Source organism: Pagrus pagrus, assembly GCF_965226575.1.
Source record: "Pagrus pagrus genome assembly, chromosome: 15".
NCBI classification, from domain to species: Eukaryota; Metazoa; Chordata; class Actinopteri; order Spariformes; family Sparidae; genus Pagrus; species Pagrus pagrus.
The window spans coordinates 5,390,991-5,409,179 of record NC_140199.1 but is presented as its reverse complement, the minus strand read 5'-3'; the positions used below and the strand labels follow the sequence as shown (position 1 = coordinate 5,409,179).

At 43.0% G+C, this 18,189-nt stretch overlaps 1 protein-coding gene across 7 annotated transcripts in view; it reads right to left on the bottom strand.

Annotated features, from left to right (window-relative positions):
- The window catches only part of ehbp1 (EH domain binding protein 1), a 149,982-nt gene that overhangs the window by 91,574 nt on the left and 40,219 nt on the right, over positions 1-18,189 (bottom strand). For 4 of the 7 annotated variants that reach the window (XM_084376010.1, XM_084376011.1, XM_084376014.1 and 1 more), the window contains exons 6-12: positions 13,240-13,421; positions 11,067-11,206; positions 9,217-9,330; positions 6,951-7,088; positions 5,946-6,210; positions 5,806-5,835; positions 3,261-3,501 (exon numbers count right to left, since the gene is read on the bottom strand). In XM_084376010.1, coding sequence (XP_084232136.1) covers positions 3,261-3,501; positions 5,806-5,835; positions 5,946-6,210; positions 6,951-7,088; positions 9,217-9,330; positions 11,067-11,206; positions 13,240-13,421 — 1,110 coding nt within the window. The remainder of the gene's footprint in view (positions 1-3,260; positions 3,502-5,805; positions 5,836-5,945; positions 6,211-6,950; positions 7,089-9,216; positions 9,331-11,066; positions 11,207-13,239; positions 13,422-18,189) is intronic. The other 3 variants (XM_084376012.1, XM_084376015.1, XM_084376013.1) reach the window with 2 other exon arrangements.

The following is an 18,189-nucleotide window of genomic DNA, read 5'->3' as shown; positions in this document are numbered from 1 at the left end:
AACAAACAAACAAACAAAAAAGAGTACTGATGCTCGATTCATTGCAAAAGTCCTCATTTAAGCCAGACACTGCTGTGTGAAACATCAGGATATGAGCTCACCCTGGGACTGACAGTCACCTTGTATTGTCAGTGGAAGGCAACAAGGAGAGAAGAAGGAACGTGCACACAAGCACCTATATTGCATTAACTGTATGTGCTCTACAATATCTGCTGGGCTTGGAGAAGAAAACCTCTGTAGATGCTCCACGTTTTGCAACTACATTTACATCTCTATCCACTGATCCTGCGTACTAAATGTAAATTTGCTAAGCATTGCTTTCACAGGTCCCCAATGGATGGACTCAAGATAGGAAAAGCCCAACAACTGGCAGCCCACATGTTGCAATAAATGCATTTGAGTTGTTCAATATTGCCATCTTATCCTGTCCATAAATTGGCAATGCTGAACGCGCGTTCCACTGGCAAAAATCCAGAGCTTTGCGCTCTTGTTAGAGCTTAATGTAAATCCAATCCGTATGTGTAATACCTGTGTATATAGTAAGTGGGTGCACACCACATGTCCTGTAGATGTCCCGATTTTTCACAGGCTGGCACTGAAGTGGGTGGTTTTAATGCAATGACAAGGAGGATGAAACTACGTCTAAGACAAAGTTTCATGCTAAATCTCCCCCAAGTGAATTAATAATAATGACAAGGCAAGGAGAGTTCAGCTAAGACAAAGAAGGATATTCTTCCTTTTTTTTAGTGTTTCTGTGGCTCACATCATAATTTCTCTGTGATCCACATACCCTTTCCCTCATCCTTCCTCTCCGCTGCTGTCCTTCTCTTATCTTGAGAGAAAACTTTCTAGTTTTAGCAATTTTTTCTTTTCCTTTCTTTAAAATCTTAGTCCATGATCACATGAATATTATTCAAGCCCTACATTTCTGACCCTTCTGCTCTTAACTATTTGTCTGGCGCAACAACGACGGTCAAGCAGTAAAAGCTTGTTCAACCGCTGCACTTATGTTGCCTTTGCACTGAATAAATGCGTAAAAAATGTAAATGGGATACAAGGTATGCTAATCTCTTTTGGGTAGCAAAGACAAGATTTCATTTAACAAAACATGTATGAGACTTTTCACACCCTTCAGGGCAGGTTGTAAATGAATAGCTGAATACAGCGTCTTTCAATATATGAATTTCTATTCACATGCTGAGATTACACCTCTGCATGTGTGTTTATCTTGGTTTTACACACCAATTGTCCACATGAATAGCTGGTAGAAATAAATATAAATGAAGAATACACACCTTGAAACGTCTTATACGAGAGAGGTAGAGGTTAGCTGTGTTTTGGGGGAAGGTTATAACTGCCCCAGAACATACTAGAAAACCATAAGAGCAGATACATACATGCATGCGAGCACAAACACTCATCTATACTCTGTTCACGTTCATAGTGCGATGATGTGTTGGTTTCGTCTTGGCCTCTCATAGTGGGAATGTCTCCTCTTAATCCTCTCTGACTTCATACATTCAAAGGTCATCTCACAGCCTACACATGGCTGAGGCGCGCGCATGTGTGTGTGCATGTGCGTGTGTGTCAATCTGCTTGGTGTGAATAAAAAAAAAAGAAAAACCTATTCACACTAGCTGTATATGTCAACAAACCCTGTAGGCCTATCCTTGTTTACTGTGAACATCCTATCTCTCTCTCTACTATTCCCTGGCCATCTTCCTCCTCTTCCCCCCACTGTTCCTCTACCCTTCACTATCTTCCACCTATTCTCCTTCACTGCACCCCCCCCTCCCCCTTTCAATCCTCACCCACAATTCAGTCTTTGCATCCCTCCCTCCCCTCGTCACAAGCTCCAGAGGCAGGGGCATCTCTTGGCGAAGTGTGGCCCACCACAGGCCACTGGCTTTGGGTAATTAAAGTGGTTTAGGCCCCCTCACCCACGGTCACAGGCAACTGCAGCTGGGTGATAAAGGCACTGTGCCATAATTACATGGACGGCCAGCATCACCGCCCAGCTACACTAAAACAGTCAGCTAGCCAGCTGCATGGGGAGGAGGGACCTGTGTGTGCCTGTGTGTGTATAAGTAACTGTATGAAGTGTATTTGCATGTGTGTGTGTGTGCACGCACAGGGGGTCAACACCCCCTTGTGATCGCTCTGCTGTAGTTAAGCCCCCTGTGTTTAAGCCCCACATAGGCTCATTGAGGCCCCCCCACGTACACACACACACACACTCATTTTTAACCCCCACCCGTCACCACACCTCCAGCCAATCATTCCCCACCAGTGGTCTGACTCCTGCCGTGAGTGTGTGTGACCATCAGCCATTTAATTAGACCCAGCCATGATTTACCTAATTTAAATAAATAAATAAACATACGAAAACACCCCAATAAACAAATACCTATATTCAAATGAGGAGCTCGGAGTTTCATGAGCATAAAGAATGGGGCAGAAGATGGGATTGTGCAGGCGGAAAAAAAGCTAATGTAAGGACCACTGGATGTGGACACACAAGCGTGAACACATGCACACATACACGCGCACGGACAGGATGCTTCAAGGCACTTACTTATAAAAACACATGGTACTGAGAATGAGGGTTCAGTTTGTTAAAGATGTGCTGTCTGTGCTACTAAATAAATACAAATTACATGATATATATCGTATTCGGCAAACTACTGCAAACTTTGGTCATTGGACAAACATTCCTGAGGAGTTAGTGAAATCAAACTAAGAAAATTTATTAAAATCAAAACGCATAAATCCATCATTTTAAGTGTATGTGATCGTGTGATCACTAACAGTCAGTGTGGATCTCATGGAATCTCTTCTAGAGAAGCTGAGCCATGCTGGATCCCTCCATAATCTTAATACTGCTTAGAAGCAACATGTTATATCTATATAATATTTACATTTTATATTTCAACACTGACCATTACTCAAATATCACTGGAAAAAAGGTTTTTTGGTTCCAACATCACATGTCCATAGCTTGATACAGCAGATACTTCTGTATCTCAGGATGGTTCCGATACAAACCATCATTTTGTCAATTCCAGACTGCATTTTAGTTCTGCTTGTGCGTAGGCAACAATTAACATCTGCCCCATGATTTAATGGGAGGTTGTTTTGAATACTTGCTTGGAAAACAAGTCAAAAGTAACAGACAGCAACACACTGCTGAGACTGTATTTTAAGGAAGCATTTATCGCATGTTTTGTTTTGTTGTCACGTGTGTCTGTGTGCCTGGTTACCTTTGGGGAGGAGGAGGCCAGCTCTCTCACTGCTGCGACCGGGCTGGGCCCGACTGGCTGGGCTCGCTCCCTGTCTGGGACAGAGCTGGGTTTGGGAGCTGGCGGACTAGGGCCAAGGCCAGCGCTGGAACTTGGGGGTGGGGGAGCCCTCCTCTTCTGGCTGCTGCTCATGTCGAGGGAGGGGCCACCAGCAGGGGGGTGCGTAGGGCTCGATGTCCTTGGCTCGTAGAACGGGTTGGATCTGAGAATGGAGGGAGAGGACAGGTGACAGATGAGAGCCAGACAAAAAGATGTCATGATAGAAGTGCATTTATTCTTTGTTAGTGTAATGTGCACATACAGAAGAGTGTAACATTATTAAGATTGTTTGACCTTTTGCCTCAAAGGCCAACAGTGTTTGTTAACAAGAAGCAACATTTAAACTGTCAACATTGCAAAAAATAATGAAAACTATCATGTGGATGTACACAAAACAAAATACATGACAACCTCAAAGCATCCAGCCATTAATTTTTGAGATCATCAGCACTATTTTAACCCATCTTTCGCTCTGGCTGCCTATTGTTGAGTTAAACATGAGGAAATTGCTAAATGGAAACAAGAGGTTGCTGCAATACAATGAACAACACATACAAGTGGTAATAGAAGATGCAGGTGCACTGAGGTCAGGTCAGTGTGACCTCATATCCTTACTGCCCAATGTGGACTACTGACAGACAGACAGGCAGGAGCACCAACGCACACACACAGACACACACACACACAGACACACACACACACACACACACACACAGACACATACACAGACACACACACACTCGCACAGGCCCTCTTACACACATACCAGAGTGTTATCAATATACAGGCATGCTTGTGGCACTGAAAGCAGGGGCACGGCCTTGAGACATTCACTCAACATGCAACAAGCAATCCTAAACAAACAAGAGAATTGGATGGAGAGGGTGGGGGCGAGAGCGAGAGCGAGAGCGAGAGCGAGAAAGAAAAAAGCTGATTGACTAGGTATCTTTCTGAAAGAGAAGGTTAGAGCCACCCTGTGTCCGTCTAACCGCAGAGCGATACGGAGAGGGGAAAAAAAGAAGGGAAGTGAAGAAAAGAGAAGCGGGCAGGTCTTTAGAGCAGCTTTAACAGACCATCGCTGGCTAAAAGACATGTGAAAGGACTCCAGTCAAAACAGTGAGCTGCCCTCTTGAACTTTCTATTCTGCAGAGAACTGCTCCTGGGATAAGAGACGGAGCAAAAGAAACATGCCAGTCAATAACCTGTCTGTCTTTAGACAGCCCAGAGGACTAAAACATACGGCGATCTGTGTGACAGCTTCGCTCAACAGCCAAAAGTTTACATTTACAAATTAGGTACTACACTTCATCTGCAGAGGTCACACACAAGCAGTGAAACATCCTGCTGTGCACTACTACAGAAGGAGCAAACTCATGTCCAAGCTCTAAGTCATTAGGCAAGACTCCATCCAAATGTATCGCGACTTACCCGAATTTTAAGAAAATCGGCAGAAGAAAATGCGAATGAATGCTTAGTTCATCAAGATAAGCAGCAGATGGTGCCAATTCTCCTAGTGGAAAACCATTGCAGAGATGATGTAACTATAAGAGTCGAACCTGAGGCACGATAGAAATACAACATCTCTGTTTGTTTCATGTTTTAATGAGAAGAAGATAACATTGGATTTATGTGGAGCCATGAGGAGACTCATCTCTTTAACGAAGCAGAGTTGGAGCTGATCAGTCATCCGAGTTAAATTTCAGTTAAACGTCAGAACTTATTTGAAAAAAGTGTTTCTTCTTCCATTAAGCGCATTAACTATTTTTTTGAGTTATTGACTAAGTTTGTTTTTTTACTTTTGCCATTGCCAACAACCTTTTCTCGCCTTTGAAGTAACGAGAAATCACTGAACTTAATTAGCAGTATTGATACACTTAAGTGATCTAACACGAGAGAAAGAAAAAGGGGAGAAAGAAGGATGGCACGATGAAAGAGGAAGGAGGTGAAATAAAAATGAGCAGATACTAGGGAGGAAGTTAAGGAGGACGGCAAGGAGGTGAAGTATGGGATGGGGGGGAAAGAAGGAGGGAGGGAGGGAGGAAGGGAAGTAACGACAGAGGAGGGAAAGGAGGGAGACAAGGTTAAAGAATGCAGTGAAACAACAGGGCCCTTGTTCCCGTTGAAAGAGCTGCCTCGTCACTCTGCCCTGATGGGGGGGCTACAAGTACCCCTCTATAAGGAGTCTTACACGACTTGGCCTGCCAACAGTAACCAAGCTGGGCAGCCTGGATGCTTCCAGACTGCTTCTAATATGGTAAACTCATGGATCAGAAACCATGTCAGAATGTTTTGTGAAGAAAGCGTCTAGTATCTTTTAATGCCAGTGAAAGTGTAACTAATGCAAATTAATGTGGAAAAACATGACAAAAACATGCAGGATGCAAACTCTCTTTCCTCAATGACACACAATCATCCAAACCTCATATTTTTATATTACAGCTTCATCAAACAAGTCTGTTTTTGTCACCTGAAAATATTGCACCTCTTCAATGTCAACCTATCAGTAACCAAGGACAAAATAGTTTTGATATCTGAGTTCATCATGTTAGTTGATTAAAATAATTAAAAGATGATGAAAGGGAGCATAATAAAGAAATCAAGTCTTACTCATCTAGCTCGTCATCCTCATTCTGAGTGGTGTTGGCATACAAGTACTTGCTCATGTCAACAGGCCGCACTCCTTTCCTCTGCCTGGGCTTCGGGGGTTCTGGGTCTGGCTGGAGGTCCGTGTCCTGCTCGGGTTCATCGAAGGGGTTCCCTGGAGGAGTTTGTGTTCCGGGTTCCTCTGGCTCATCGAACGGATTCGAGGAGTCGTGGTCATAGAAGGAATCATCTTCAACCCGCTGCCTTAAGACCGGCTGGGCAGGGGGCTCTGTTTGACAGAGAGGAGAGAGCTCTGACTGCATTAAACACATACTATAGTAGACTGGTAAGACATAATCTTAATGACTCAGTGAAACCTTATTTATTCTATCAGAGCTTGTAACCCACTGGGTTAGAGAGCTGGGCAGCAGAGGTGGGTCATCAGCTACCAAAATAGTTGGTGATGACTTTAAAAGTTGACAACTAGTCATGATTTTTGTGTACAGGAACTGACAATATCAGACACATACCTACACACAGGTGCTACTGAATAAAAAAAAGATGCCATTCCATGCCCAAAACAAATGAATCCAGTAAAGGTTTGTTAAGAAACAGGTTAAGAAGACTGACATTCACAAAAGAGAAAACATAATATATAAAAAGCCTGAACAAGAAAGCAAATCCTAGTCTCCTACAGATTAAAGAGAAACTTGAGCAAGCAAACACGCCCCAAAGTGGGAGCTTTATGTGTGTGGGAACATGCCACTCAAAAATAAAAAACTCATACTAATACACCTGTCTACTCAGGTGGTCAGACAAAAATATTGGTTTAGCTGTCTGAAAGCACTGAAGCCAACCTGTTGTAGTTACACATGACTACACACATTCAAGGTATGTGCACATCCAAACATACAACTTGCACCACCTGTAATTCTCCTGACTCTCTCCAAAATGAACACCTTAATTTCTAAAACCAGCCAAAATTACAATCCATCAGCCACAATAAAATCACGACGGAGTTGAACATACCATCCTCATCAGGATCACCAAATGGGTTCATGTGGTTAGGATGAAGGTCGTCATCGGGGTCATCGAAGGGATTGATGTTCATGGCGGGAGGAGCGTCTGGATCCTCGTCCTCCAGGAAGTTCAGCTTGTTGATCAGCTCTGTTGCCACAGAGCGCAACACAAAGTCATACACACGATTTACATCTTACAGTGTCAAAACATCTACAGAAGAACACATGTCCCAAAATGAAATGAATGCAAACACTCACAAACCCAAATATACCAATATCTGCACTTTGGAGTGAACCATCAGCATAAAGACCATTCAGTCTTGTTGAAGAGCGCTGCCTAAACTTCTGTGCTCTTCTGCCACCTCAGCTCCACTTCAATGCGTGTGAAGCAGAGGCAATCTGGGAAAATTTGTGTGGTATGGCATGGAGGGTTACTGCGGGAGACAGTGAAGGCAGTATAGAGTTGCTATGGAGATCCAAGCTGGAAAGGCTGAGAATTGTCCACTTTATCTTCATCATCGTCACTGTAGCTCAATCGCATGCTGCCAGGGTGTGGGTCAGCTTGAAAAGAGCGTAAATGTGTGTGAGGTAGATGCCAAGAAGGGCTGCTGAGCGCTGCGTGGGAGTCTGAGCAAAGAGGAAAAAGTGCTGTGTGTATGTGCAGCCATTGGTCTATATGTAGGGTGGCTATGTGAAGTGGTTGTAGCTGATAAGAGGTGCAGCACTTTTCCTCGTCACTTACTGACAACATTCATGACCCATTTTAGACCATGGCAAGTGCACGTGTGCGTAGGTGTGTATTTACGTCTGTGTGTGTGCCAGTGTGTAGACTGGTTTGTGACTGTTGATTCTCCAAGCAGAGAGAAATAAGCTCACTTGTTTTCCAGTCATAGGGCAGAGAATTTAAGGTTTTTAAGCATAGAAAGTCAAGAGGACGCAGAATTCATTGTAAGCAATAACTGGTAATTGCATTGAGGAGCTTTTACTCCTTTCACAGCAGAGTTTGAGACCCCTTGCTGATGTCACACGACCCGAAACTGCGTCTAACATCAATTTTTAAACCAAAATTAGCATATGTTTTCCTCTCTGAGTTTTTTTGTTTGTTTTGTTTTTCTGGTGTGTCACGTCACAGTTTTTGAAAATGTACTTTATGAATAAACTTGATTTGATTCGATGTCTTTTCAGTTTATCTTCAGTCTCTCTTTAAAACTCCAACTGAAGTCTATTTATCTATTTAATTAATTGAGTATTTTGGGGGTTGCCGGCTCAAGACCCACTTAGACCAGTCACGCCAGAGCTGGAGAGGGACACTAATGCATGTGTACAGGTCTTGTTTGTACATGTGTATGTATTATGGGCTTGTGTGCGTAAAAGACAAAAAAGAAAAAAGAAAAAAGAAAACAACTGAGTGAAAACATTGAATTTCCCCAAGGGGATTAATAAAGTATATCTTCTACTTCTTCTTCTTCTTCTTTATGCATCACTGCCTTACAGGATCACACTGGATAAGGGCCGAAAATTAGCACATCCACTTAGGTGCCATGTTTCCATCAAAACCGATCGGCGCCGGAGCTGATAAACAACCGTGACTACTGCAGAGTCATTTGAGACGTGAATGAATGCCAATTGTACCCTTTCCCACTAAAGACAAAAGCCAGATGTTAGTGGGTGTTAGTGGCTTTTTTTGTCCAGAGTGAAAGGGGTATAACTTTGTCGCTCTTAAGCGTCTCAGCATTTTAGGGCCACATGAGAATACCACAGATCCAATGTGCAGTTCCACTGGAAACCAAACTGATTGTAAATCCAATTTGAAAACAAAGCAACTCAACTTTTGTCTTCCAGAAAATATGTTTTTTTGTTTATGAAAATTTCATTTGGATTCCATGTCCCTGGTTTGGTTCACTACCAATTGCAGTAAAAGAATGGGGAAGGCCACACTGTCAAAAAAACAAAGAATAGGAACCAAAAGAATGAACACCAACTGATGTGTTCACAACACTTTGTACAGCACATAACCACATGGACCAAGATAAATTGTAAGACCACAACACGATCACAATACCATGTAAAGGAGGATCAGGGGATTTGGGGTATGAACCAAAGAGAGAGAAACAAAAAGAGAGGAAAGCTGGATTTAAAAAAAAAAAAAATAAATACTGTACATGGAAAGAAAAGGTGGTAATGATTGGTAGTGTAGAGGAGACACAATGTTCACAAGACGATGAGGAGAGTCAGGAACACAGGGTGAGAGAGGTGGAAGAAAGGTGAAAAAAGACCTTGGGAGGAAGCGGCAGGCTTAGCGGTTGCTTTGCGTGCTCGCTTTAGGAAACCTTCATCATCATCATCATCCCCATGTAAGCAGCTGAGGGCATTCAACTGGTTTACTATCTCTGTAAACGACAGGGCCATACAGGAAGGGAGGAAGGAAGAATAGCAGTGAACAAGGCAAAATACCAACCCATCGAAAAAATCCACACACACACTCTCATACACACACTCCATTTAATAAACACATAGATACATAGAAAGAGTACATACTGTATATCTACTGAGTGTAGACCTCGCTTTATGTTACGGTATTGCTAATTTTAAACTCACTAGCTAACTGAAGGGTAGTACTTGGACTTTTATGGTAATGCTGCAATATTGTAATTCAAACAATACCAGCACTACCAGCACAGCTAAGAGCCCAGACACACCAAACAAACATCAAAGAACTCACCTGTGTCTCCGCCAAAAATAGAACGAACCACAAAGACTACAATTGATGGTCATACCATCAAACTGGAAGACAGACTGCGGATGTACTAACTATTATTATAATAAAGCAGCGTTTTAGTATTCCTAATCAAGAGTATGTCCGGTGAAAAGTTGTAAATGGTGCTGTAGAGGAGGCTCTACTCGGGCCAGAGACAGTCAACGACAACGGTCTGGTGTGTCAGGGCCCCAAACTGCTGTCTTGAAAAGTTGTAATAACTCGATGAACAGCAGGTAAACAGCTAAAAGCTGAAAAATGTTAACTTTACTTTTCCATTTATTCACTAGGCTTTAATAGCTGAGAGGTCTAGCTGATACCTTGCTAAGTAGCACAACAGAACTCACAGACAATCACATACACACACGCTCAAATGCACAAACAATACACATACAAAATGTCATAGAGATGTACAAGACATCCTCTTTAGGAATAATATATTCTCTTTTCATTATTTACATACTGCATGTAAAGAGGTAGAGAGAACATTTTGCAGGGTATGCGCTAGTTAGCCTAGTGTTAGTATTGCTGGTGTTGGATAGGTAGCATCCAGGGGAGAAATATGATAGTGGGGAGTTTTGGCAGCTTGGCCAGGCACTTGATTCAGAGACACACGCTAGTGAAGCATTGCTGTAGGCGCTCAATGCATATACATATAAATGAGGCAAAGAGCGGGGAAGGGAAAAGAAAGGAGAGAAAGCATGAAGCTTAACATGAAGAGATTGCGTTTTGAAAAGTTGGATTAAGCAAAGCAGAAAGCAGCACGGGCCCATACATTAGATCATAGAATGAATCCTCAACATGTATGTATGGGAGGCCGGACGAAGAATCAACCAGCACAGCAGGAAAGCAAGGAACAAGGGGTAAGGGGATAGGAGGAAAGTAAAGCCTAAGCAACAGAAGATAACCTGAAGCTAACAAAACGCTGTAAATGAAACTCATTACTTAACAAATTTGCGCAAGCAGGCACACACACAATCTCACAGAAGTATAAACTTAGAGAAACAAAATAAATCAAGAAAGAAGCAAAGTTGAAGCCCCACTGAAGCCTTGGTCCTGGTTATTCTAGTCAGGGTGATTATTCAGGAGAGATTTCATCCATCAAAGCAGCCAGTTTTGGAAAATTTTCATTGACATTTTGAGCGTTTTCACTGGTCAACTTTATTTGCTAGCTGCCAAAACAGCAGGTGTAATAGACCGACTTACATTTAACAGCACTTTAACTGACAGTACAGAAGAAGAGTGTTCACTGAAAAGGGCAGTTGCTGACAAGTAGTTTGCATATTACTGCACCAATATCTAATGGCTGAATGAACTATACATCTGTGACCTGTCAAAGAAATAAAATGCACTTTGTGTGTCAGTCTTCACCTGTGATCTTGGCAGCCTTCTCCTCCTGGTTAACCCGGTTCTCCTCGTCCTCCTCATTCTCCTCCTCGAAGTCGTCCAGGTTGCCGATGTCGGCTTGCTTCATGCTCATCAAGCTGGCCAGGCTTTGCATGTCCTCATCACTGGACAATAAAAACACAATTTGCAGATAGAACAAACACAAACTCATGTTCACAAGGAGAAACATCACTCAAAACAAACAGGACATATATTTAGTAGTTTAAATACACCCTAAATAGGTTAACAACTACCAAGGAGAGAGAAAAAACACAATACATAAATGGTGAATGAGTATTTTCAGTGTGCCAGTGAGAGGATGGAGGAACACACACACACAATTCAACCCACAGCTCCCACCAGCACAGCTGCCAATAGCTAGATCACATATAAGGATTATCATAGCTCTCCAGCTTTCTCTTTTGTCTCTACCTCTTTCACCATTCATTCATTCCTTCACTTCAGATCGCTACACATACTGTCATAATCACCTAAGACTTCCCTACCTCTCCTCTCTCCTTCTCTACCACCCACCCATTGTGTCTTATTTTCACCCACCACCACTTTATTCACAAATGCATCAACTTCTACAGTATTCCCTGTATTTTATGTAGTCTTGTGTACTCCCCCTCAGTCCCTCGATACCACCGCTCCATCATAATCAATGTATTCTCCTCTCTGTTCTTTGTGTTTGGTGTTTCCCAGGCCCAGAGGCTCATTTGAACTGGTGTGATTGAGTTTGTTTGTGTGGCTGACATCATTCCCCGAAGGGTTAACAAGGGTTACGCGCCATCGACCCGCCGTCCGCGCCACAACAAAGGCCTTGTTGCTCTGCTCTCGCTTAGTGTGTGTGTGTGTGTGTGTGTGTGTGCGCCTGTCTTTAAATGAAAGTTGCTGCTATCAAATTAGAATGAATAACAAACGGCAAACACCGTGGTCCAGCGTGTGTCCTCAAATGAAAGTTGGTGATATCAAAGAGGAATATGTGAAAAGCTGCAAACACTGTGTGTGTGGGCAGTGTGTGTGTCTGTAAATTAAACTTTGAACAATCAAACAATATAAGACCGCATATCAAATGTGTGTACATTTTTGTGTACATACGTTATATGTGTGCATATCCTTATATATTTGTATTACAAGGGCACTTATTCAGTAGAACAACACACAGACCCAGACAGATTAGCCTGATGTGATTCCTCACACAGCTGAGGACATCACGTCTGGTGTAAATCTCAAAGACTTTAAATCAAAACTTTATTACAAGTGTTTTTAAAACTACACAACATATTGCAATATATAAGTGAGGGAGCAATGACTGTAGGAGGCGTAGCTTCAGACTCTCCGTTTCTCTGCTGAAGGAGTGTGGTGGAGCTCTGACAGTCACATGAAGTACATTTAAGGCCTTTTGAGAGAGTTACTGTGTGGGTACAGGTGTGGTACCTGGGGTAGCAGCTCTGCTACAAGATGCTCTCCATCAGTGAGGGAGTGACAGAGCATGGCAATAGCCTTGCTTGTTATTGTGTGTGTATAAATATCGTCCAGTTATCGGCGGGTATATATGTTGAGTTTGCTGCCACTCCAAAGGAAGAAATCTTGTTCATGTATGTTGTTTTGGGGCATTTATTAAGCTTGCTAACGCTGTGTGCCAGAGCAACAAACTGGGGCATACGGTTTGAAAGTGTAATGTTATTTATGCATCCGTTACGGGGTCAAGGTGTAAAATAAACTTGAGTTTTGCCTGTCACAGTAAGAGAGGGACAAGAGAGGGATGAGAGAATTCTGCTGAACTTTCAAATCCAAGTAGACACATGCATAGCTGCTGCAAACAGAACAAACTCATGTACTGGAGCATGATGAAAACAGATAAAATCAAGAGAAAGTACCAAGCAAATACTGTGCAAGAACCCTAAATGGCATCACAGAGTAGAGATTATAAAAGACCATGCAGATGACTTTCACCCAAGAAGAGCTAACAAAAATTGGGCGTTATGAGCTTTTGCTTTCAACAAATTTGGATTTTTTGCTATTCAAATCAGAGGACAAGAATCTAAACCAGGATTCATCAAGAACAATAATCAATAAGCAGAGAAGGAATCACAAATCCAATAGTTCAAACCTCTACTTAGGAAAGGTGTTAAGTAAGATGACTATGACTTACGTGGCCTTTCCCTCACGGAGGAAGATGCAGGAGAGGGAGAACTGCAGTGTGGCCGACACCACCTTCTTCGACAGGGGCTTAAACTTGAGTTTGACATCTGTCTGTGTGGGCATTGGACTGGCGTACTGTTTCATGTTTATACTGCTGGTGGCCAAGGCCTTCCTCCGCCCTGATGGAGACTCCTGGAGAGGGAGAGAAAGATGAGGCACGGTCAGGTGAATACAGGCCCATATTAGTCATCTGACAGTGCACACATTACATGGAAAAGAAAGGCATGAAAGAGGTATTTTGTTCACTGTTTTAAGTTCATTTTCACACAAAGGTACAGAAGGTGAAGCAGAATGATTCTTGTCATCACTTTAATGACTGGCGGTTGCAGCATCCAGATAAATAACGTTGTAATTGGTCACTGCTGGTTGGTAAATTCAGAACATGCTCAAATCTGTGCCCTCCTGCGCTCCTCATTGTGAATTCGGTTGCAACATCCTGTCTGGTATTTCCTATCAAAGGTCCATGCTGTAGCCATTTTTGCTGCACTTCTTTTCAGAGATGTGCTCTGGGCCAGGGGCTAGCAGTCAAATTGGAATTTGGGAATATGCCACAAACCAGGTGATAAGAGTTATAGAGTCAGTGACAGGGTCCTGTGTGTGTGTGTGTGTGTGTGTGTGTGTGTGTGTGTGTGTGTGTGTGTGTGTGTGTGTGTGTGTGTGCGAGCTGCTCACCAGAGGACAGTGCGTGTAAAATAAGAACTGCCGGAGAGCCTTGTCACTGACTGCTAGATATGGAAACTAAACAGTTGGGGACGTTCCAGCCTTTTGTCTGCCCCCCCTCTCCCTCCAACAAAACCTGATGGGTTTCGTCTGCTGCAGGTCTGGCTATGGAAGCACCACGCTGTCAGTGAACAGCAGACTGGTTCACCTCCTTGCTGTGTTGATACCACTGACATATCATGCCCCTCTTTTCTGTTTTCCCCAGATCCCCTGTTTGTGATGGGACACTGCCACATTTTCCTGGTTAACTGATATGTGTTCATTTGCATGACGTGAGACTGATGTTAGAACCAAATCCAACGTTAAGGATCAGACACTGGTGTCACACGTGTCCCTTCACAGGACATGTGGAATGAAAGCAGCAGGCAGTGGAAACACACAGGCTCTTTCTTTAAATAGTCAGATTTTGCTTGCTCTCCCCTTTTTTTGTCTCTTTTTTTACTGCTTGGATGTTTAAAACAGCACAGACACACCTACACACACACACACACACACACACACACAGTTGTGTTATTATACAGCAGATATATAAATACCTTCTTGTCTCAGCTGTGAATCGAGCCCCGAGGATTCATCCTCTCATGCGCACAATGCCGAACAAAGCGGAGCAGCTAGCTCTCTTTCACACAACACCAGTTTGAGAGCACATATACATATACACATACACTCTGCCGTGTACGGTAGATAAAGCGATACAAGCTCTTTACATTGCCTGTTTCCTGATGTCTTCACACACACATGCATGCACACACATCTCAGAGGCTTTGGCTCTGTGGGGAAAACTCAATCTCAGCCTTATCGCTGAGGACCGCAGGGTATTCATTCAAACATACACATATACACACATATAGACATACCCACACAGAGTTGGTATCTGAGCAGAGTGGTAAAGCTATTGGTAATATAGTGAGAAACTATGTAAGCTTCACATAGGCACTAGAAATCTGTGGTCCAGCCAACACATACCAATAGAGCATGTTAATGTGTACAGTGACTTTGATTCTCACTGCTCATGATCATTTGTGGCATGTGTGCTGCATTCAAACTATGAACAAATTTAACTTGTTGTGATTAAAAATAATCAAGAGGTGAACAAAACAAATGGCTGAGGCTGTGACAAGCAATCAGTATCATGACAACAAAATTTAAAAAAGTGGATTAGTAATTGTCAATCAATGTGTGTATTTAAAAAGTTATGTCTCAGTGCAAAACAAAAAGCCAGAATCTGACCGAACCCTGAACTCTTTTAGTATAACTCCAAGAAAATATGCTCACTTTTTCCTCCCATGGCGGAGTTTTATTTTCTGGCTAATACAGCCGCTTCTAATCAAGAATATGTCTGATAAAAACTTGCAAATGGCGCTGGAGAAGAGGTGGAGGCAAAATACAAGAATAAACCTTGCTATATGGGGTACAGTGAAGGTTCAATGGCCTACCTCGTGTGTCAGGGCCTTAAGCAGTTAAAAAAATAATAAAACTTGATTTATAATTAATTGAAAGTATCTGTTCAGTGCTGACTTTCCTTCTTTTTTGAGGCTGTTAGAGGCTGAAGAGCTGTTGGCATGTGGGAGCTACAGGGTCAGCGAAAGGTTGATATCGTGAAGCCTAGACCCGCTGAGAAATTCTGCTCTCCTCCTTTACTCAAAAGCTTCAATCCACGTGCACTTGGAAACAACACAAAATCTAAAATTGCTCTGGCAAAGATCAGAATCTGTCTAACCTCTATCCTTCTGTTTCTATTCTGGCTTTCCTCCCACCAAACATCTCATCAAACCCTCCTATCTCTCTCCATCGTTACCTCCTCGCTTCTTGCTCACACCAATAATTAAATAAAAAACTACAGAAGGAACCGAGAGACTGACTAGCGAGGCCACTTGACATTTCGTGCTGACATTTGAGCCTTGTCGCTTTGGCTGGGGAACATAATGACATATCATCGCCCCACCACCATCCCCAACTTGTCCAAAGAACAGCCCATCAGGAGAAGAGGGAGATGGGGAAAAGAAGTCTCCCTCTCCACCTCTTATCTCTCTGCAGATTACACCCTGGCTATTATACTAAGCTAATAGTGCATGTAGATGCGTTATGAATGAATTTGCCAAATGCACCAAACACTTAAGAAGAGGGGATTTAGTAAAAAGGCAGGATGAGGAGGAAAAGGGGGAGAGAGGTCTTGGAAATAGAAATACTTAAGGATATGCAAATACCCCGGCACAAGAATGGAATAACCGTTTCAACAGATTTGAGTAGGGACAGCAAACAATGGAAATCTGCTCCATTTCCCTGGATGCTGCTTGTCAATCAATGTGTGTGTGCATGTGAGTGTATGTGCGTGTTTGAGAGAAGGTGAGGAGGGGGGTTAGCTGGGATTAGGGTGACTGGGAGGTGGTGACAATGTGTAAAATGAAAAGGAAGGACAATACAGAAGTTTAAATTATTACAAAGAGGATAGGACTATCAATATGCTCTCTCTTTCTGAGCCCAGAGAATGACTAAATACCTGTGTGTGTGTGTGTGTGTGTGTGTGTGTGTGTGTGTGTGTGCGTGCGTGCGTGTGCAGAAGAGGCACAGCAGGAAAGAGAGAAAGAAAGACAAGGAAAAGGCGATGTGATAGAAAAAAGGAGGGGTGATGGCTGTATGCTGCCCCCTAGCTGCATCTTTGTACAACTGCAGATTATCATTGAAGACCTACAGTTTGTGCTACATCAACACAAACCAGGCCACATGTGACAAGACACATAAAAAGCACAAAAAATAAGAGCAACCAAACACCTGAAACCTGGCCTAAGTTACTCTGCACTGCCTGATTAACTTCATAACTGACAATGAATGACTTCCATTCAAGACGGTTGTGCTAGAGTACCAGTCCTGCCCCTCTCCTCTGGTGCCAGCTGGCCCCGGATCGATCCACAGATGCTCCCCTGGTGGGGGGGCAGGGGTCAGAGCAGGAGGGGTGCCCGGGGGTCCTGCTGAATCTCTCTGCCCCAAAATGCCAATGGGACGGGCCGGAGGAAGGAGGCAGGCGTAGGGATCCTTTTGTCGCTAAGAGATGGATTAATTAGACTGAGTGCTAAAAGAACCTGGCTTCTTTGTACAGACCTGGTCCCACACACACACACACACACACACACACACACACACACACACACACACACACACAGAGCTGACAGTTGGGCAGTGTTAGCACATGATGAGCACAACACACACACACACACATCAATCAGCTAATGGCTTTTTAACACAGGTCACCAGTCAATTGGTTTCTAATTTTAACTAACATGGTCGATGTTCCATATTGATCCATGTGCCACCACTTTTAGTGACAATTCACATTTTACCATTATTCTTACACTGAAGATGTTTCCAAAAGCACAACTACCAAATTACTCATTTTGATTCTGACAACTGTCTTGTTCTGTTGGCTATTGTATGGGACAACCGATTTATCAATAACTGAAGTGAGTGTGATGATATTCAGTATGTTTTTAGTAAGATAGAAGATACAAACATGGCTCTGGCATCACAACTATGGTGATAAGTGATGAATCACAAGTTCCACGTCAAGCAGATGATTATCTGACTTAAGCCTGCTGCCACAAAACAAAGTAATCCCAAACTGGAGGAAAGGGACAACCTGAGGTCAGTTACACAGACTAGAGCACTGATACCAGACTGGAACCCGAAACAGAAACAGAACAGAAAAATAGAGTCCGATATCAGTGCGTACAACGATGCCTGTAATCAGGGTAAACAGGCAAACTAACAGAGTTACACAAACTCGGTGCTTCCGCTTACATTAACTGCTTCTGGGTTGAGTTTGGGTCGGGCTCAGTTCCTACTCTATCAGCTGACTTCAAAAAGAAAGCCACTCCAACTCAGACTACAATAAAACTGCATATCTTAAAAGTCACATATTTGACGCTGTGTTTTGGAAAGACCATCAGATCAGCAGGACTCGGGACTATGGGTCGCAAACAATGGCTGTTCTTGAGTGTCTGGCCACATTCTGCTGTTGTCCTCTCTCTCCATCTCTTCTTCCTCTCATTTTGAAATTAAATGTAAAGCTACGTGAAACAAAACATCAACCTCAACGCAGATAATATGGACATGGGGGCTGAAATATTCCAGCGTACACAGGCCTTTGTAATTTGTATTCATCCGTTCTGAAAAAATAAAAGCC